Source organism: Podarcis pityusensis (assembly GCF_964106645.2).
Source record: "Podarcis pityusensis genome assembly, chromosome: 10".
In the NCBI taxonomy this organism is placed as follows: domain Eukaryota; kingdom Metazoa; phylum Chordata; class Lepidosauria; order Squamata; family Lacertidae; genus Podarcis; species Podarcis pityusensis.
Genome location: NC_138035.1, coordinates 51,809,118 through 51,832,173, shown reverse-complemented (window position 1 = coordinate 51,832,173; position 23,056 = coordinate 51,809,118). Strand labels below are relative to the sequence as shown.

The window sequence follows — 23,056 nt, the reverse complement described above, 5'->3', positions numbered from 1 at the left end:
ACCTTAAACCATGAAGTTAATTTCCTCACTTTTAATGAAACAGATGGATTACACAGCTAGAGCATACTTTGGGCTAGGTCTAATCCAACTCTGGTGTGCTCCACACACCATGAATATAAAAACTCCTTACCCAGAGACACCTGCAGGCTGCAGTTTCAACAAAGTTATGATCTACTACCAGATCTGTGATCTGTTTCACGTACTCTTAGAATTAAAAAAAGCACACGGAAAACTGGTCGTTGATTATCTATGCATGTGATAGTTGCATAAATTTACAATATATTATCCTGAAAACTAAGGAGACAAATAGGGAAGAAACAAACATACCGTATTTTTCGCTCTATAAGACGCACCAGACCACAAGACGCACCTAGTTTTTGGAGGAGGAAAACAAGAAAAAAAATATTCTGAATCTCAGAAGCCAGAACAGCAAGAGGGATTGCTGCACAGTGAAAGCAGCAATCCCTCTTGCTGTTCTGGCTTCTGTGCTAGCTGCGCAGCCTGCATTCACTCCATAAGACACACACACATTTCCCCTTACTTTTTAGAAGGGAAAAAGTGAGTCTTATAGAGCAAAAAATATGGTATTTAATTTATAATCTCCCTACACCCCCCCACTCCCAATTCAGGTCATGTTTTGAAGGTAGACAAGGTATTTTCAAGCAGTAAGCAGCCCCAAACTCACTGCTACAGGAAACTAGTCTTGCATCCACTGTATCAAGGATGAGGAAGCAGTATCCCTGCAGATATTGTTGATCTCCAACTCCCATAAAGCCCTAGTCAGCATGGCCAATGGTGGGCATTGCAGTCTAGCACATGGAGGGACACAGGCTCCCTATTCCTGTACTGCCTACCATCCTTAAAGGTAAAGGTAAAGGGACCCCTGACCATTAGGTCCAGTCATGACCGACTCTGGGGTTGCGGCGCTCATCTCGCTTTATTGGCCGAGGGAGCCGGCATACAGCTTCTGGGTCATGTGGCCAGCATGACTAAGCCGCTTCTGGCGAACCAGAGCAGCGCACGGAAACGCTGTTTACCTTCCCGCTGGAGCGGTACCTATTTATCTACTTGCACTTTGACGTGCTTTCGAACTGCTAGGTTGGCAGGAGCTGGGACCGAGCAACGGGAGCTCACCCCGTTGCGGGGATTCGAACCACCAATCTTCTGATCGGCAAGTCCTAGGCTCTGTCCTTACCTTCCCATAAAAAGGCTAGTTTCCCCCCTAAATATCTCTGTTGCTCCCTTAAGTTTGAATTATGCCACTTATGGTAAAAGTTCTCTGAGGTTGTTTCTTTATACTAGGGATGTGGTGCTCCTAATACAGTTGGGACTACAACTCCCTTAAATCTTGACAATTTGTCATGCTGAATGTGGCTGATGGGAGCTGGAGCCCGACCACATCTGGGAAGCCATAGGTTCCCCATTCTTGCTTTATGCCACTGTTGAGAAACAGTTACGGTTATTTATATGTAAGACACTTGTTCTGTCCGTTTTGCTACACAGCCACCAGAGGCATCCCTGGTATAATGTTTGACACCACAGCTAGCCTCAACATTAATTTTATCTTCAGTGCTGGAGGAACAGAGGGGAGACAGAGATCCAAATGGAGAGACCAGAAGTGAGCATGGGGAAGGAGAGCCCGGGACAGCCATACAGTGGTACCTCAGGTTACATACGCTTCAGGTTACATATGCTTCAGGTTAAAGACTCCGCTAACCCAGAAATAGTGCTTTAGGTTAAGAACTTTGCTTCAGGATGAGAACAGAAATCGGGCTCCCGCAGTGCGGCAGCAACAGGAGGCCCCATTAGCTAAAGTGGTGCTTCAGGTTAAGAACAGTTTCAGGTTAAGAACGGACCTCTGGAGCGAATTATGTACTTAACCTGAGGTATCACTGTACTTCTCTTAGAAGGAGAATAGTATTGCAGCTGATTCCAACCACCACTATTCTATCAGAATGGGTCCTCAGATAGTTGCATACTTAGGAAGAAGAAGGAATCTACACTGAGTCCCTGGAAAGAGAATGAAGAAGTTCCCAAATTTAAATCCTTTTAAAAACCAGTCTTTCGTTCTGAGTCTTCCACTCATGGACGAAGCCTGGGGTAAAGTAGCAACTTTTGCTTTCTGGCTACATATCCCTGAACCATTTCACAAATCAGGAGAGGATCTCCAGGGACCGCTTTCGGCAGTAACAACGGCTAGCTAGTGTGCATGTAGAATACTGTTCCAGTTCATATGGATCCAAACTTCTGTGTATAACAACTGAGCGCTCTGTTCAAATGCTGCATTCAGGTGTGGTGGTCTGATAACACTAAGCTTGCATCTGAGGTTATATCTCCACACATTAATGCCAGTACCAGTAGATTCTCCTCTCACTCACATTTTGTGTGTGAATTTCCCTTTAGAGTTTGGTATAACCCTGACAAAGGAAAATAGGTTACAGCCTTCTTTATCTAGGAGCATAGGGTTAGAAAATTGCAGAGAGCACTTTTTATCTCTCAGTTGTATGTGATAAATGGGAGTTGTTTCTCTTAACCAGTTTAGTTTGATTGCAAAACCCTTTTTTCCAGTGGTGCTCTTGCTGAAATATCTCTCAGGATTTTGTACAGCATGTGGAAACGTAGCTATAGCACAAATGACCACCTGCTGTTCCACTCTCATTGACAAGCTTAGGAATAGAGTGAGCTGCAATTTACAGATGTGATGCCGCATATATTTTGAAGTAAATTTCACTCTGGAGTCCTGCTGAAAAAATTATGTCATGGCTTCAGGGTATTTACTGCAACCGCCATACATACATACTGTGTGTGTGTGTGTGTGTGTGTGTGTGTACACACATACGTATACCACACACACACACACACACACACACACATTAATATATAAGTATGTGGTCATAATCACATATGCATTTTCTGATACCATCTATTGATGTAAAGCATTCCAAAGGAGTAAGGACCCCAATGTGGCAATGTAACTGCATTAAAGCAAATTTAAGGGGAGGGGAAATACCTTGATATATTATGTTTTAGATGTAGATGGCAAACTGCTGCTGGAACAATCGTTAAATTTTGGATGAAAGGGGATAAATAAGGGTGCAAGGTAGTTCCTCAAACTTTGCAATTATAATAAAGAAAAAGACTCATAAAGCATAAGTTTAAGAGTAGTTTTATTTGGCATGAAATTAAGTTATCTCCTTTTCATCTTTAGCAGGTTTCCTGCTCTCTTACCATTCTTCCCAGGCTGCACTCTTCACATTTCATTGCTTTCTCTCCCTCTTTTATTTTTCCTTTACTCATTGTCTTGGTAGAAGCTGTTGTCTGCATGCTTCTGTTCTCACATGAGATTCCTCCACCTGAAAGTGAAGGCTTGGACTTTTTCCTTTCCTAAATCAAAACCTGTGCAATGTAATTTGAAATTTGTCCAACATGTGAACCTATACATTCCCCAGTGAATTAGATGTGGTGTTTCAAAAAGTGTTCTGGATAAAAGAGTAGAAACAGCTCACAATATTTTATATTTGCCAAGAAGAAATTAGAAAGATGTCTAATGGAGTAAGCATACTGATGCTAATTCAGTGTGTTGAAAAATATAGATAGTGCATTTCAGTAATAAAGTTCAGAAGTCACTATGGCATGTGGAATGGAAGCAGGGTCTCTGATTTCTAGGAAGAGGCTACAGCTGGCAAATCAGCTAAAGAGGTATATCAACATACTAAGGCAACATGAGCATCTAGGCATAATGATGGGTTAAGGGGCATTTGTAGACTTTGTACCTGATACTTCTTCATTGAATTCTTTAAAAATCACCAACAAGCGCAATATTATTTGCTTATGTAAAATTTATACATTGCTTGTTTGTAAAGCAATGCCCTCAAAGCAATTTACAAAATGATTAAAACGCCAAGAAAAAGTTACAGCCACCCTCAAAATATTACAAAAGTTAGAATACTAAAACAGATTAAAACAACCTAACTTTCTAAGCATCTAGGGAAACTTGCCTAAACAAGATTGTTTTTAGCAGTATTTTAGCAACATGTACAATGGGGAAAGAATGGAAAGCCAAAGCTTTCTTTCTTTCTTTCTTTCTTTCTTTCTTTCTTTCTTTCTTTCTTTCTACCAACCTAGGAAAGGTGTCATTAATCAGAGGTGGCAGGAATTAGGATGCTTGCATCAATTCTCTTTTATATTTACTGTTGCATTACACAGAAACATGGCAGGCTGCCTTTTAACCGACTCAGACCATTGGTCCATTTGGCACAGTGTATTGTCTACACTGACTGGTAACCTCTCTCCCGGGTTTTATTCCCAGCCCTACCTGAAAACACCAGGAATTGAACTGGAGACCTTGTGCATGCAAGGCAGATACTCGTACCGCTGAGCTATGGTAGATTACATCGTTAAAATAATCATAATCAACCATAGTCGTAGAGGAAATAAAAGGAAGATATACCACCAGGAAGAGAGAGAAAATGTGCTAGTGAAGAAAAGTAACAAGCTAATGAACAGCACATGAGGCAGATTCAGTGTGCATGGCTGTGTCATATAATGGCACCTTTCAGAATCCACCTAAGCATATGTTGTTTCAGGATGGCTAAGAGAGTGAGAAGCTATGAAATAATAACCCTTGTTAAGCCAGCTAGTTCTGAAATACTGAAGCGTCATATGTTTTCCAGCTGGCACAGGTGTTTGGGGGTGGGGGGGATAAGATGTTCAGGCTGATGGCCACATGGCTATGTGTTCTGCGCCAATACCAAAGGAGACAAGAGTAGACTATGGCTGGCATCCAGAGTTGCTGTTCCACATGCCATGTAGCCCACACACCTGCCCTTGCTTATGAACTGTGCATAAAGAAGATCCATCCAGCATCTGTTTGCTTGTTTTTTTCCTTATGCAGAAGGCCAGCTATAGGGCTTTATAGATGCTGTTTCAGATGTTGAAGAAACTGAGAAAATACTAGGTTTAGTTTCAGGGAAAAGATAAGTCCATTAGAAATATGAGTTTGTTTCACCACTCTGATATAGCAAACATTGTATTAGCTATTTGGTAGAGTCCTATATCTACCAAATATCATTTAGCAAGGTGGTATGCTGTATTGATCACTTGTTTTCCCAAGGACCCGTAAGACTAATTTTTTTTCTTTATAAATTGGAAGCCACAGGGACTGCTGGAAACAATTCTATCCAGTGTGAACTCTGTGATAAGATTTGCTCATTACGAATTCTCAGGCCTTGTCTGGAAGGTTTTATCTTCCTTTTCATTTGAGTATTGAGGCATTTAGGCAGCTTCACATTAAAGCATTAATTGCTTTGCCTAAAGCAGGTTTAAATAACTTAAATTAGTATTGAGTGTCATGTCTAAACATGTATCACTCCAGTAACAAGAACAACTTGAGTTTCTGGAGCAATCTATTACTTTAAGCTGGTAGTTTCAATCTCAACTTCCTTCAGTTTGTTTTTTTCCCCCTGTTCTGCAACGATATTATAACTTTAATACAGCTGTTTTGGTACAATTGGTACAATTCTAGTTGTGTTTTTAAAATGTGCATTTTAAAGAAATTGCCCAATTTCTCCCTTTCCTTTATTTATTTTACAGGAAGTACAATATTTGCTTAAGTGTCCACATTGTCCTTATTACACAATCTTTATTCTTAATAACAGCATAAATAACCCATTGTTTGCAGCATAGAACAGTGGTAGTGTGTGTTTTTATAGCATGCCTTATTCGTACCCTAACATGTTATTAAGCCCATCTGGATTTTTTGAGAGAACTGATAACCATACGGCCGTTGTACATTTTGTTTCTGTCATGCAATGCTAGCTGTATTGGTAGAAAGAATGAGGTAATATTTCTGACCACCAAAAGAAAACAGATTGAATCAGCATTTTTAGCCATCATATTTTTAAAAAAACTGGAAGGACCAAAAGGGAACAAGCTAGGACTAAGATGGCCAGTTTTAAAGGAGGGCATGTTCCTAGTCCTTTAGTAGATGTGTGAATGCTGCAGTTTCAGCAGGTGCAACATCTACAAATACATACAACCAGCAGTTGATTCAGTGCTGATAAGATATCTGTGTCTTACTGGGACTGCACAAATGTTCAGTCTCTTGGAGGGAAGCTCACCTCTGCTTTTCTGCTCCTCTTTTTAATTCCTGTGGCACACTAAGCTAAGCCCAAGGGTTGGCTTAGCATGTCATCTGAACCCAGGTTCACAGTTAAGCTGTCTCCTCACTAACCATGAGCTTCAGCCAAGAATCAGCTGTGCAAGCAAAGCATGGTACAGTAATGACTCTTATCATTGGTTAACTTCTTAACAATATATATTTAATCGATTTTCCAGATCTTCTGTACTTCTAATGAACACATGCCTTTTACCTCTGTGTCCTCAATTAGTGCATGTTTGTCTAGATTGATTTGTAGGCAGTAATTGGTAAATGGCAGTGCGTTCTTTGCACAGTTAAATGATAGGGTAGCGAAATGTAGCTTTACACGCTGTGTATGCAGCAAAGGCTTTAAAAAATGAGAACATTAGGAAGATCATGGGGAAAATGTGAAATAAAAAGGTATCTAGATGGCCATCTATATTGTCAAGAAAGGAAATGGGCAATATAAAAGCTGTGTATGTTCATTTATATGCATATATGTGCAAATATCAAAATAAGTACTATAATCGAAGTACTTACAGGTAGATAGCCGTGTTGGTCTGCCGCAGTCGAACCAAAATAAAAAAATTTCTTCCAGTAGCACCTTAGAGACCAACTGGGTTTGTTATTGGTATGAGATTTTGTGTGCATGCACACTTCTTCATAATTGAAGTAGTAATTACACCATAGTGGGGAAGACTATGACCTGTGTGTCTAATTAGTTTGTGTTGATATTCCTGGGGTTGGACTAGATTCTATAGGGTTGGACTCTACAATTTTATGATTCTATGCTGCCCAAATGCTGACTGATTCATGGTTGCCTTTCCCCTTATTATGATTCTTGATCTTTAAAACTTTACAAGGCAGTCCTTCAAGTAGAGGACTGACCTTTGTCAAAGCAGGCCATATAGCTGCCCTATACTCTAAGGCCTCATTGTTCCCTTATCTTTTAAATTTTAGACATTTTTAATGCAACAAATCCAGCACCTTGAACCTAGCCAAGTGGTTAATTGGCAGCCAGTGCAATTCTTCCAGCAGTGGTGCAACATGGTGATATCATGCCTCGGTGAGCAATCAAGCCACACTGCATTTTGCACCAGCTGCAACTTCTGGACCAACCTCACATGGAGCATATTGTCATAATCCAGCCTGGAGGTTACCAGCACATCGTTGACCATAGTCTGGCTATCCCGGTCCAGAAACAGCTATAGTGGATTTACCAGCCAAAACTGGTAAAAAGCTGCTGAGGGCTTAGCTGCTGAGGTCACCTGGGCCTCTAGAGTCAAAGATCAATCCAGGACAGCTGTATCTGACCATGAGTCTCTTTGTGAATAACTGTCATATAAGGAGCTGCTGAAAAAGGAAAGTACACTGAAAAGCAAATGCACCACCATTACTTGTTTAGCAGCACAAAAACAACTTCTGCTAATCCACTGTAAGATATAAGTTACTGATTTCGTTTTGAAAGAGGCATAGGATATTGAGGTCAGAATACTATCCAGATCTGTGAACTGAAAGTTTTCATAGTTTGCTGCTTATTTCTTTCTCTTTTCTCTAATGATCATGGTGCATTATAGTCATTATAATTATGTGAAATGATGCTTTTATTTATTACATTTATATGTCGCCCTTCATCCAAGGATCACAAGACTGTTTGCTTGTGCTGACTCCTTATACAATAACTAGCTCAGTTGTTAGAGCACAAGACATCAGTTGTTAGAGCATGAGTCTCAGGGTGATGGGTTCAAGCACCACATTGTATGAAAGATTCCTGTATTGCAGGATTAGATTACCCCTGTGGTCCTTTCCAAGTGTACAATTCTATGATTCTAGTTTCTCAGCCATATGAAGAGTTGGGTGAAAAGCAGGTGTTTGTGCCTTCTTTGTTACTAAGATTTAATTAAGGAATTTGTGTCAGATCTCCCTGGCAGAGGTTCTTGTGGTTGTCTGTTGTTGTTGCCTTTTGGTGCCATGTTGAGCGGCAAGAATGGCCCGTCACGTGCCCTCTACATTTGAAAACCTAGGTCCAAATTTAATAACTCACAAAGCCTTGGAATTGAGGCAGAGCTTTCAGCTGCATGTAGCTCCTCTGATTGAGACAGGCTGCCTCCAGGAGGAAGGTGGTTTATGACAGTGGTGGATGGGAAGAAAATTGACAAGCAAGAGCACCTTAATGGCTTCAAACTACCTGTTAATGATTGTAGTGCTGGTGCCTGCCTGGCAGCCTCAGCCACCAATTAAGCATCTGCTGGAGCTGGAAGCTGGGCTCTTAATTGAACAAAAGCAGATTCAAAGCAGGTTGCATTTCCTGCCAAACCAGATTTATCAGTTAAACTGTGCCTTCGTCCATTGTATTCTCTTCCCCCATGTGTTCCCCAACCCATGGAAGGAAAAAAGATAAACCTGCTAAGTACTGGAAATGTGCAGAATGGATGTAGCCTGGTAATAAACATTTTGTTCCCTGCGTAACCTTTTGCTGACCCTAAGACTAATGATGAATTCTTCTCTAAATTATCAACTTCTTCATCCCTGCATCCATCCATCCCTTTGCCACCATACTCACAAATTAAGATACATCATCTAGTATACATTCATAGATCAATTTTCTGTTAACTTTTACATAGAACTGATTGTTTAATTGTAGATTAAAGATTAATGCAAGTGTAATGATTCCGTGAGGACACTTCGTACAATAGCATCCTGCATCAGGCAACCTGCATCCATTTTTCAATTTGGCCATAAATTTGGCTGGGAATTAAATAGTAAATAGCCATGATTGCAACACTGGCTTCTGAAGGCACTCACGGGAATGAAAATAAATGAACAGGCTCTCACATAAAGCATGTTTCATTATGGTTATTAGTGGGCAGGTCTGCACCAAGATTTGAAGGTGAAAATGTCTACAAGAAATGTTGGCACATGTTTATGGGGAAAAAAGAATGGAAAGAAATGACCAGGTTGCCAGGTGGCAAACTTATTTCCTTAATTTTGGTTTGGACATCAGTGACACAGTGATGCACTTGTCCTTAAATGAAAAAAGAAAAGAAAAGAATCATTTCATTTTCAGTTACAATTTCTACAGTGGTTAACATGTGCAGGCTTTTAATAAATAAAGGGCTCCTTTCCACAGATTTACAATAAAAAATGGCCTCTTTTGTTCAGTAGCTCATATAGTGCAGTGAATATTTCAAATTCTGCAATAGTTATTCAAAGTCTAAAAGAAATATATATGAAAATACTAAAATTTTGTTTTCTATTATGTTTTTCAGGTAAGAACCCTTTTTATAAACTACTTCTTCTGGTAAGTTTCTTATGAAAAAGTTTTATTTCTTGGCTGCACACACCTGCCTTTAGCCATGACTTTACCTGGCAGGTAACCAATTATATTACATTCATGACCTCTTGATGTGGTTATTGGACCCAGGGTTTGAATTCACTCGGAATGGAACAGAACCGCACATGAACATACTTTCCCATGCCTTTTGGAACCTGTGAGAAAGCAATATGGAGCTGAAGACATGGGAAGCACTTTGAAACAATGAGATTCATCTGTTATACTACCACAAACATGTATTTTAACTGTCTGTGGTTTGTAACTGTTCAGTGTGAGTGACAAAGACTAAATGGTGCTCCTTATGCTTCCAGTGGAACTACACAAATTAGTGACTTCATGTGATATCATTTGGTCATAGGTGGAGTGTGCTTCATAATACATTTTGAGAGTGATTCTCTGCTATGATTTCCAAATACAGGTTGGTCATGTGAACAGTGCTTGGCCCCATGGCTTGGGGAGCACATCCTCACTGTCTGGATGTTCAGAGATAAGAGTGCCAGTTCCACCACAGCAACACCAGCAAGGTCGAGTGTATAACTTGCTGAGTCATTCGCTTTCCCATTGGCTCAGGAATGTAGAGATGGGCATAATAATCTCTAGGACATGGCTTTCATAATGTCTTGTCTTGTGTTTTGTCCTCTTTGTGGTCAGGATCAGACTCTGAATCTATAAGAGTCAGCGGAAGAGGCCGTGGGTTTTACACAGCAGCCTTGGCTAGCATGGTGATAGTGTTGGTGGATCTCTCTGTACATATGTATCTTTACTTCAAGACCAGAAGAACTGTATATGGTAGAGAACAGTGTCTGGCTTTGTCTTGTGTCTGGAGACCATAAACACTTTGTTGCTTTGAACTTGTGTGGGAAAGCAGTTTTCCCCTTTACTGGGGACTCTGGAGGACGCTGTTCTGCTGGGAGCAGGAAATCTCTGTAGACTCTGCCTGGGTCTCCTCATGCTCTGCTGCTGCATCACACTGGTTGAGGTGTGGTGAACTACCAACAAGTCACCAACATGTTCAAATTCACATTGTGATTTCTATGGGTTGGCAAATATTAACTGGCAGCAAATACTGAAATTCTGCATTCAGAATGGTCATACACAGAACTAGAGCAGGAAATAATTGTAATTTCAAATGGACATGAAGTTGTGGAAACAGAAAACTGACACAGTATGTGAAATGTGTAATGTGATTTGATACACTGTCCAATATCAATATCGGTAGAGGAAGTCTATTACTAATTTCCATCTGTTGAAGAAGATTGAATCGAATGCCTTGGTTTGCAGTTAATGAATAATGTTTGAAATCTCTGTCTTCGTTGATTAAATTGGAAAAAGGTCAACAACCACTTTGAAAGCAGGATGGTTCAAGCTGTTGCTTAGATAATATTTTGAGGTAATTGTCTTAAGGAGGAACCCTAACCCCCCTCCAGGGGGGGGCTTTACAAAGTGGAGGGGCCACCACTGCCCTCACAGCCCTGTCATGGGCTGTTTTTGTTTTGTTTTGTTTGCTGCTGCTTGTCTTTTTAATGTGACTTTGTCTGCAATGTTATGGTGTTTTGGATTATTCTGTAAACCAGCCTCCTCCAATCTGGTGTCCTCCAGATGTTTCATACCACAAGTCAAATGCTAGCTGGGGATTGTAGCCCAAAACATCTGGAGGCCACCAGGTTGTAGGAGGCTATTGTCAGACATCTGGTGGGTCATATGGCAGAGAGGCAGAATTTGTTACATAAAAATTAGTGGCATATTTGTATCTGGGCCTGGCAGTATATGGAAAATGAGAATCAAAGGAGCCATGTTACCTATTTCACTCTAAGGAACTACCAGAACTACTGACATGGCCTTCTAACATGAATGAAAGCAGAGTTTGAAACATATCCAGAAAATTATCAGACTGTATGTATGGAGAGAATGTATGTAAGACTGTCTGGAGCAGAGACGCCCACTTCATAATCTTATTCAAGAGTAGAAGAATGAATAATATTTCATCATTCTTGAGATATTGTTGATCATTATATCCTTCGACACTGATTGAAACTTCCTTTCTCTGAAAGGATTAAGAGTTGACCTCCAGCAAGGGGCCATGGTCTTGGCAAAGTTTCATCAGTTAATATGGGAAAGGTTCAAGAACATAGCTTGTTGCCTGTACCTCTCTAAAGTCCATTTGCATCCATCCTAATACAAAGCAGCTGGAATTGCTGTGAGCAAGCACAGCTAGATGTTACTAATGACTTTTCAGACATGAGTTCTGCAATAACTGCTGGGTCCAAGTTGAATCAGATGTCCACATGTACATTTTGATTCGACTCACCAAAGCAACAATGAAATATTATTTTCATCACTCCTCCATCTCTGATAACTATGTCTGCCTCAGTAAAAGTCCGGTGGCTTGCTCACGTGATTATAGGTCCTTCATACAGCTAGATAGAGGATATAAGAAAATCCCTGCTGGATTTTCCAACTTTACTCCATCTTGCACAGTATCCTATTTCCAATAGGAGTCAGCTAGATGATTCTGATAAACCCACAAGTAGACCATGAAGGCAAGAGCCACTCCCTTTCTGTTTGTTCCCTAACAACTAATATTCTGAGTATATAGGTTTGAAATGGGAGGTTCCATTTAATTGCTGTGGCTGGAAGCTGGTGATACATAGTCAAAATAATGATTAATCTACTTTCTGAACCATCAGCCATCTCAATATTTTATGCGAGTGAACCCCATAACTTAATTATGCATATTATGAGGAAGTATTGTATTTCTCTGTCCTGAATGTAAGGATGGGGTGGGTAGAACCACCTGTCAAGGGCTGGTTCCCCAAACCCGAAAACCCAGGTCTTTGTGATTCAGCCATTGTCTAATATCCAGGGACTTCTGATGGTCCATGTCTGTAAATGCCTATGTGATGTGAGATGATCAGATATCTGTACGGTAATCACCTTATCAAGGCTAAGCCAGATCTACCTGGGATGCATCATATTAGAATCTTCTCCAGATAATTAATATTTAATTTATATTGCCCTATGGGTGACCCTTTAAAAATAGATTTTGACCCTTTAAAAATACTGAAAATGCCTGTAGATGTCTCATGCATAATATGATCCACTGCAGTGCAGATCGACTTGACGTAGCTTGAACTGAGCAGAAGCATTCTCCTAGTTAGGAGTGCATTCCTAAGTTCTTAGGTCTAGGATACGAGATGACAGCAAGTGTGTCTTTTTTTGAGAATTTGTATTGAATGCCGAGTGTATTTGATTATGTTTAAATTAGTGTGAAGAATACAAACTCTGTGAAATGCTCTTGAAAAGAGTTAAATAAATAATATGCAAACACCTAAGGCACATAGTATCTAAGCAACCAGCATCATGTTTGTGTAGAAACAGAAAGCTGTGAACTCCACAGATTTTAGTCAAAGCTGGTGTTGGCAAACTGAAAATTATATCTAATTGGTGTGGTTAAAATGGCTAGTCTGAAAGGTTTCATTCCTAAACAGATATGCGATATGCTCTTGTTCTTTTGTTTGGTGGTGGGACGGGGGGCGGGGAGAAAAATGAGAAATTTGCTATATTTTGCTTCCTTCTGCGTTATATGTACATAAGTATTCATAAATGGTACAGATCTTTTGCAATTTTTCATCGTTTCAAGTAATATAAACCATTAATGGTCCATACTTTTGTAAGGCTTTCAGTCATTTCTGTGAAAAGCATTGTGCTTGAAAAAAGTACCAGTACCAGTAAAGTACCAGTTAACATGAGCAAATACTCTCCCCTTGCAGAGATTGAGTGTGATGAGCACTAATGCATTTGGGAATGCAGTAAATAGCTGGCTATAACAGAGTTTAAAATACAAGTTTGGTCTATAGCTGTAATCTACTTTTGTATGAGATTTTTAATATTGTTATAAGGGCCAGTTTTTGTCCATGGAGTTTTCTTGGCAGGGATACTGGAGTGGTTTGCCAGTTCCTGATCCAGGAAGATCACGTTTAGTCAAAACTCTCCACTATGACCTGTCCGTCTTGGGTGGCCCTGCACGGCATTGCTCATACCCGTATAGTTAAACTATGGTTTTCCCAGTAGTGATGTATGGAAGTGAGAGTTGGACCATAAAGAAGGCTGATTGCCGAAGAATTGATGCTTTTGAATGATGGTGCTGGAGGAGACTCTTGAGAGTCCCATGGACTGCAAGAAGATCAAACACATCCATTCTTAAGGAAATCAGCCCTGAGTGCTCACTGGAAGGACAGATCCTGAAGCTGAGGCTCCAATACTTTGGCCACCTCATGAGAAGAGAAGACTCCCTGGAAAAGACCCTGATGTTGGGAAAGATGGAGGGCACAAGGAGAAGGGGATAACAGAGGACGAGATGGTTGGACAGTGTTCTCGAAGCTACCAACATGAGTTTGACTAAACTGTGGGAGGCAGTGGAAGACAGGCGTGCCTGGCGTGCTCTGGTCCATGGGGTCACGAAGAGTCAGACACTACTAAACGACTAAACAACAACAAATAAGGGCCAGTGTGCTTTGTTTGCATTTTGGATGTTCTAAGGCATTAAGCATTGAAAGTGTGAAGCCCCAAACTGATTGCCAGTTGCGTATTTTTAATTCCCAAAGGGTTACATTTGGAGTGCCAATTTACAAAGGTGCGTGAACCACCTCTGGAAATATGTGGGACCAGGTTTCTGGCTCAGCTGTGATCACATGGAGATGCTGATTGCCAACCCTGCAGAAGTGATTTCACATCTGGGTCTCAAGCCCAGTTGGCCTAACATGATACCAGAGGTGCGAATTTATCTGGTCAAGTGGTCCCACATGATTCCTGCCAGGTCACAAGTAGAAATGTTCAGGGAATTTGCTTGATCCAAATTCCAAGTGAACTCACCTGGTCCACACCTCACTTGTGAGTCAAAACTGCCACAGCTCAGTGGGTCTTCAAATGGCCCTAGAAGTGATATGCCATGCCATCAATCCCAAGAAATTTGTTTGGAGGAAAGAAAACATGGCTTCCACTAAAGGCTATCTTTTTTCTGTACGGTATCCCTTGAAGGGTTAGGTATGTCCCCTATATGTCTGTCAGTTTCCCCATATGTATTTAAAACCCCATTAATAAACCCAGGTTAAATTTATCCATTCTCTCATGGCAAAGTCCATCTCATGACCAAGCTTGACCATGTTTTTAAGAAGTTCTGAAGCATTCTGATGAAATTGGTGGCAGCAAAAAGATTAAAGAAAGACGCAGGTACTTAGGTTGTAGACAAATGAGCTGTGAGGGACCTATTATCCCTGACATGCTCATGTAGTGATGGTGTATAATCACCTCTTGGTCTCTGTAAGTATACATATGTAAGAATTTTAGACCAAATATGAAACCACACTACATTTAATTTTTTTAATTCTCACCCATCCCAGATTCTTATGGTTCCTGGACATAGCATTGTTTGAAAATATGTCACTGCATGTTAAACTCTCCCAGGAGAAATATTAGCCATACTGAAACAAACTAGCATTATCATTCCATCCCAAGTAGTACTTGGAGTGACTAGTCTGCCCAATCCAGTCATTCCACATGGTAGTGAAGGAAGGAAGGATGGGGAGGCGCTTGTGTGCTTGTGGGTAGCACAAATAGGTAGCAGTCACTAACCCTTACACTGCTGAGAAGGAAATACTCTGTGAGAATGCGTGATTCAGAGAGAAAAAGTAGAATCACAGATGGCAAGCAACAAAAAGCTTGGAACAGAGACACAAACATCACCCGGACCTACCAAGCACAAGCTTTTTGCTCAGCTTGTTGGCTTCTAGAGTTGGCAAGGATGTGGCTGTGACTGAAATCCAGCCTATTTGTGCTGGACAGCTCCCACTGCAGGATCCAGCTGTAACTCTGGCTCTTTTCCAGGAGACATGGCACTGCATACTCTTCAAATCAGGAAAGGGAGCTATATAAAAGTGAGTGCTGTGCTCTGGACAGGAAGAAACACTCTAGCCCAGGGGTTCTGAAACACTGATCTGCAGACTACCAGCGGTCTGTGAGCTGCATTCAGCAGTTCCATGGCATGGCTGTAAAGATGCAATTAAAAACATACAGTATCTGGCTTAGCACACTGCTATTTCTAGAACAGGCAGAAATGTTATTAGGTGGTTCACCAAGTCGATCAGCAATTTTCAAGTGGTTGGGTGGGGAAGGCTTGGGAAGCACTGCTCTATCTCTATATTATTTTATTTTTATTTTCTATTTCTTCTTTCTGCCATAAAAATACTAGCATAAAAATTCTTTCTGCCATAAAAATACTAGCATATACTCCCAAAAGTCATTCTCTGATTTTAGGGTATTGTCTTTATAGTAGTTCCTATCCTGTTGTTTGCATTATGTTGTGCCTACTATCATTTCTTGATTTTTCAGTTCCACAAAAATCAATAGAATTCTGTCTGCCAAGGCCTAAAGCAATCTCTGACCTTTGGAATGAATTGCATGCAGTTTTGGAAAGTTATTGTCCTACACATTTATAGTGATAGACACAGAATACAGTGAACTTTTTGCAGTTCATCTCTTCTCCTTGTCAGAAAATATAAAGAAAGGTATCATGACGATTGCCATATATTTAATGAATGGACAACAATACAAAGTTTGGGGGTTAATAATATTGATATTTATTCACTGAATAAATTTCTATACCACTTTTCAATAATACAGTGGTATGCAATATATATGTGGGTATCACATAAGAGAGGGTCATTGTGACCCACTATAAGAGTTGTCAGATTAACCAAGTTATTTTGATGGAACATGATCAACACTTCTCCATGGTGTTTCAGGAGCACTGGGAACATTTGATATTCAAAAGGGGTCAGTAGGTTCTTATAATCAACAGGATATGTTGTTTCTATTTAAGAAGTTGCATCTCTTCTGGAGCAAGATCACTTTTTTGTCTGGGTTAAAGAGGTCATACCCATCTACAGGCTAAAAAAGGCAAACTCTGTAAGGCCATATCTAAACACTTGGAAGAGCAGGACTGGAATATCTTGCTGAATGGATCAGCCCATTCACTTTCATTAATGAAATTCCAATCGACCTTTATAATATATTTATTTGGCTTAAGTCATTATTGATATGGGTTACCTGCATATGCATGGGCCTGTATATTTTTATTTATTAAATTTGTATATTGCCCTTCATCCAAAGATCACATAAAAACCTACACCTCCCACCTCTCATGGGAGTCGGGTCCACTGTCGAACAGCTCTTCCTGTCAGAAAGTTCTACCTGATGTTTAGTTTGAATCTCCTTTCTTGTAAATTGGTTTGAGTCCTACTCTCCAGAGCAGAAGAAAACAAGCTTGCTCCATCTTCCATATGACAGCGCTTCAGATATTTGAAGATGACTATCTCCTTTCAGCCTTCTCTTTTCTAGGCTAAACATATCCAGCTCCTTCAACCATTCCTCATATGGCTTGGTTTCCAGACCCTTGATCATCTTGGTCTCCCTCCTCTGCACACGTTCCACCTGTTGAATGGTTTCTTTAAATGTGAAGGTTCATCATTGTTCCACCCGATGTGTATGTCTTTAAGGGACCAGAGCAAGGGCCAGAGCAAAATAACGAGACCCGGCTTTACAGCTGTGAAACATAGCAGGTGCTGCTGAGTTGTGTTAATCAAGCTGTGTCAGCAATTGGGTATAGTATATAAGGAGCAGCACCTAGCTCTCCCATTACCCTGGGGGATGGGTTGGTGGTTGGGTCTGGTTTGTTGTTGATGTATTTAGTGTATAAGGAGTTTTTGTTTTTGTTATTAAAACCTTGTTTAAGTTATTTTTGAGTCCCTTTTTAATGCATGGTCTCCCCAGCAAGCTCTCTGCAGTGCTACTAAACTGCAAATAGTCAACACCACCTTGTCAACATCCTTCTTAAACTGGACACAGTATTCCACGTATGGTCTGACCAAGGCAGAATAGAGTGGTACTATTACTTTTTTTGACACTATACTTCTGTTGATGCAGCCTAGAATAACATTAGCTTTTTTTGCTGCTGCATCACACTGTTGACTCATGTTAAGCTTGTGGTCCACTAAGACCCCTAGATCATTTTCACATGTCCTACTAGTAAGCCAGGTGTCCCCCACCTTATATTTGTGCAGCTGGTTTTTCTTGCCTAAGTGTAGAACCTTCCATTTGTCCCTATTAAAATTCATTTTGTTAGTTTGAGCCCAGTTTTCCAATCTGTTAAGGTAATTTTGAATCCAAATTCTGTCTTCTGCGGCATTAGCTACTCCTCCCAGTTTGGTGTTATCTGCAAATTTGATGAGTATCCCCTCAATTCTTTCATCCAAGTCATTTATAAAGAAGTTGAACAACAATGGGCCCAGGACAGAACCCTGCATCACCTCACTTGTCACTTTTTTCCATGACGAAGAGGAACCATTAATAAGTACTCTTTGGGTTTGGTCAGTTTGGCTACAAATCCACATAACAGCTATCTTGTTCAACCTACATTTTACCAGCTTCCTCGCAGGAGTATCACATGCAGAATTTCATATTGCAGAATATATATTGCAGCCTTCCTGTAATCAAGATACACTATGTCCAGAGCATTCCCCCAATCCACCAAGCTTGTAACTCCATCAAAAAAAAGATGAGATCCATCTGGCATGACTCAAAAGAGTAACCCATGCTGAGTCTTAATAATCAAAGCATCCTTCTCTAAGCGCTCATAGACTTAACTGTTGAATTATCTGTTCCTTTACCTCCTCTTTTCCTATCTTGGGCTGCAGCTCCATCCTTACATCATTTATTCTGTTATCACCAGGTTGGGCATCACTTTCTTTTTGGATAAAGACAGAGGCCAAGTAGACATGTAATGAAGGTGCCAGGATGAAGGAAGCAATACATTTGAACACACATTCCTTGTCCTGAAAATAAATGCTAAGGAAGCACGTATTAAAGCCACTTCTGTATATGTCTGTCTGTTTTCACCATTACTTCTGTTACCATTTACTTAGTCACTCCAAATATTTTAAGCTGCCATGATTTTCCCCCTCAGGAAAATTTAAGGTATCCTTTAAAATAAGGAATAGCTGAGGAGGCTTCCACTATGATTTATCATTTATCTTTTGTAGTTGACAAAGAACAACAAAGCATCTCAGTAGATAAAAGAGAAAGAAGAAGGAAAAATAGAAAAGAAAGAAGGGTGCAGGCACTGTCTAATATGTTATACATCCCTCAAAGGAAGGAAACACGTAAGATGTCTTTGGATTCTTGCCATGCCAGACAACTTCAGAAGATCTAATACTCTTAAATATCACATATCCTTAGAAAGTACAGAAGTCTGCAGCATCCAAGCATATTTCTGTCTTTGAGAGCTAGGGTGCAAAATTTGTAGAACTGTTGGATAGCATGCTATTTGTATGCAAACTCCCCCCCCCCCCATCAAACCAATATTAGAATCCTTCTGTTGTCATTGCTTGGTCTCAAGCTCCCTAGATCTTGCAACAAGGAGGACTATTTTGGATATATGTGAATTCAGAAAGTAGTTACATAATGACTATTAATGGTGCTTGTCAAAGGCCAGCACAGTGAGAATTTGTGAATTACAACATCACAATTGCTAGTTCCTTTTATCTCACAAAAAAGAGGGCCCTTATTAAAGCATTAGTCCGTGATTCTGATGTGTCTCCTGAAAGCAACTAATCAAATATACCTAGTTCCTGGTGGTTTAATTCAAAAGCTGTGTGTTGCACATATACTTGCACTGGGCCACACATTCCTTTTCTCTCTCTCGTATAGCCTTGTTGTTATGGCCATGTGCTATTGATCTCTTTCCCACTACTACCACCAATTCGCTGATTTCAAACAGCTGACTGAGAGACAAAAATTATTCTGGAAACACAAGGTTTCTGTGCTGTCTCTTAGATGCCTGTGTTAAAAATGTTAATGTCATTGTTAATACTCCATACCAGATAGTTATGAAAATATACCCAGCCAAATTTTGTGGCTCACCTAAAATACTATGATGCACATGTGAGCTTTATAAATGCTCTTGTTTTTTCCTGCAATTCTCTGATACAACTGACATCTGTTGCAGCTTCGGTCTACTTAGAAAGGGCACCTGTAAACACAGATATTATGAAGGGAACAGCGAAAAGGGAAATGTCACTCTACTAAGTATGGATTAAGACATATTTTGCTGTTATAGGAAATATTTTAAAGCAGTATGCACTCATCATAAATAACACTGTCTGATGTGTTTTATACTGAGAATGATAATAAAGAAAGATGGATTGGGGTAGATGGATATAATCAGTAGCTATCACAATGTGTTTAGAACTGGGAACAAGAAAGACTGCATCAGAATAACCCCTGCATTAAAATATATGGTAATGAAAGTATTCTAGAAGCAACTGTTGTCAATATGAGCTTACATGCTAGGCATATTACTGTAATTAGTTACAGCAAGATTGTGGGTGGTTATTTATCAAAATGGACTTGTTGATCATGGGGTCCTGTTGAAGCTATGGCAGTATAAGTCCCTTTTTGCTGCTACACATCTGGAAACAGTTGGGATGAAAAGCTTTTAATTTCCATAGCCTCAATTTTCAGTGGCTTAAACCCTCTTCCACCTTTCAAGAGAAGAGAATAAATGCAGCAGCAGCATTCCCTGCCTGTCAAGGGGCTGTCAAGTGAGCCCAGGTCATCCATAGGGCAGGAAAGCAGGGGAGGCATGGAATGCAATTAGCTTTTTGTTAACAGAAAATGACAACAAAGTAGAGTCCTCTGGTTCATCTTAATCCGTATGAGATGTTGCTGAAACTGACCACTAGCCTTTCACACTGGATCCCTACCAAGCAGACCCTACCAAGGCTGCATCGAGGGGTATTCTCCTCAGGGCCTCTCTGGCCCATTGCTCAGCAACATGCAGGACTCTTCTCTAGCGGGGTGTCAGTGGGGGATGAGAGCCAGCAGGACTGGGACTGTCCTGCTGTTGAGTAGCAGGGGCAACATCTGATTCCTCTCTGAGTCTGTGCTCACACTGAGACTCTCAGCTTCCGGCCTTGTCCTGAAAGGCCTTCCTTCTCCTGACCCCTCCTTGATTGCTCAAACCTCTTGCTTCTAGCACCTCCCCGCTCATCCTTTCTCCAGACTGCTCTCCAGTGTCCCATCACCACAGTCTGGGGTCCAGGCCCTCCTCTTCCATGTCCTCCTTGGAGGGCTACTCCCACCACTCTTCCTCATCCAGCCAGTCCCTGACACTGCATCCACCAAACATGTGTCTACTGGACTGTCAACACAATCTAATTAAGAGGACTTTCTAAGCAGAGTATCCAATTCTATGAATGGCTATGGCAAGCTGTTGTTTCCCCCTACTACCATGAAAGAACCCCAGCCCAGCCCAGTTCCATGATGCAGCCTGACTTAGCTGCATGTCCAAACAAGGCCAAAAGTGGGATGGTTATTGTAAGCCTAAGTCATATAGGCTAACCGTGAGCATGAAACATCAATTCAGTACAGCATCTCTACTGATTAAGCTAAGTGTGCTGATACATTTCCATGCTTTTTGGAGCCTAGGGTCAAAATCTACCCTTATCCAGGAACTGTGTGTGTGTGTGTGTGTGTGTGTGCCTTATTTCTAGGTAACATGCATGGAGTCATACCTAAGTAAATTTTTAAGAATCATAGAATTGTAGAGTTGGAAGGAACGCTGAGGATCATCTAGTCCAACCCCCTGCAGTGCAGGAATATGTAAGATTCTTAGCTATTGGTTGTTTTTTTCAAATCCTAGAATCATGACCTATGCCTGCTTCTTTTAAGCTACTGGTGTGTTCAAGCCTTTGATCCAAACGGAGGCTATAGAAATCTACTAGTCATCTTCTTCTGCTTCTTTGAGGCATAATAAATAGGCCATTAGTTTCATAGGTTCTCCTTAGGATTGGCCACAAACAGCTTGTTGCTTCTCTGGTGATGTCTCTTGACAGCAGTCAAAGGATTCCAGAGAATCTGTTTTGTAAGCTGCTGCTCTAACAGGATGTTTAAAACTGATTTATCAAAACAGTGTTAATTATTTAACAGTGAAACAATCTTGACTCCAAAGCTTGAGGTGGGCTAATCCTTTTCAGTACCAATATTCTGTACATCTGGCATTTTGCAAATTACATATTCTGTTTCTCAGAACCACTATATTTATTACCAGAGGAAAACAGATTATTAATTACAGCCAAAGGCTGCTTTGATTAAATATACAATTAATTAGCTATGCTAAGCCCATCCCAAAGCTCCTAATATTTTCAGCTGGGTGATTTTTCCAGTATTTTAATTAAAATTGTTCTTAAAAAACCACAAGTTAGCTGCATACACACTTAAACTGAAGTTAGCTCTTCAGTATTTTGCTGCCTTCTGCATGCTTCCTAATTAATCTTTAGTGATTAAATGTACATAAAAACCATCTGAATGGAAGGCAATTTGTGTAGATATGGAACAGTGGAGAGCTTTTACCCGGACTTGGCATGATTGTTTTATCTGTTGAAAATTATTTCCAAGGGCCTCAGATGTTAATTGTTCTGATGAGGCAGACGTGCAAGCATACCTGCCAAACACAGCAAAAACAGCATCATCAAGAAGCTATATTATTCATTCCAAAGAGACATCTGTAGAAAGAGGACAAACTATTGCCAAGAGTTGGTATGCCTTTTGACTTGTTTTACTAGAGTTGCTTGGGTGCACGTTTCATGGCTCGTTCTCATCAACAAAAATCGTACTGTCTAGAATATTCCAATATTCAAAAGATGTTTGGGGAAGGTAATGGAAACAGTTATGAGGTGTGGGAAAATAGTCTTCAGTCATAAACAATGGATGCTGAACTATAGGAGATTGGGACTGTTCTGTGGGTAGGGGGTGATAAACAAGAAAAGGTGGTGTCAACATAGAAAAAATAAAAAATACTTGTTACTCATAGGAAGAACTGAAAAAGGTGTAACTTCCAAGAGACCTGATTAACCTAATAGATCCATAAAAGGCTGGTCTCTCTAACAATAATGCAAACAGATCTTCACTGCACCAGTATTAATTACAAATAAGCATATTAAATTGTTTCCAGTATATCATACCTTGAGTTGACCAAAATTCATATAAAGCAAATTTTGAGGCATGTCCAGGCATTCTAACTACACTTCCATAGTGGAAACCAGAAAGGAGAAATGGATCGGTCTTTCTGTAGATACACTAATAAATTAACTCTTTCTTTGTCCATTCTTAGACCCAGAAGCTCAGTCAAATTCTGCTTACACTCCACAACAGAGGTGTATTCCAGCAGCTCTTGCACTTTTTGGTAGTTAACATAGAGTTATGAATCCCATTGTTGATGTTAATATTATTATTTTTACTGTTATCAGCATTCATATAGCAGTTTTAGAGACTCCTCAGAATATCATTTGTTTGAGATCCATAGGGATTACTTTCTTTAGTGTGTGAAGGTATACTCTCTCCCATTAACCTCCATATGCTGTAATTATTCCCTCCATCTTTACAAGTAGAATAAATAAATTCATAAAAATGGAAACAGGAAATATTAAATGTGATATATTGTGGTATTTTTTTTCACTGAATGCAAAAAG

General features: G+C 40.2%; 1 protein-coding gene across 5 annotated transcripts in view; it reads left to right on the top strand.

Moving 5' to 3' along the window:
• Positions 1 to 23,056, top strand: part of PDZRN4 (PDZ domain containing ring finger 4) — a gene marked incomplete at its 5' end in the record, with an annotated part of 251,105 nt that overhangs the window by 159,893 nt on the left and 68,156 nt on the right. The window contains one exon of one of the 5 annotated variants that reach the window (XM_081022323.1): positions 9,409 to 9,440. The exons of the other annotated variants lie outside the window; for them this stretch is intronic. Coding sequence (XP_080878449.1) covers positions 9,409 to 9,440 — 32 coding nt within the window. The remainder of the gene's footprint in view (positions 1 to 9,408; positions 9,441 to 23,056) is intronic. 5 annotated transcript variants of the gene reach the window in all.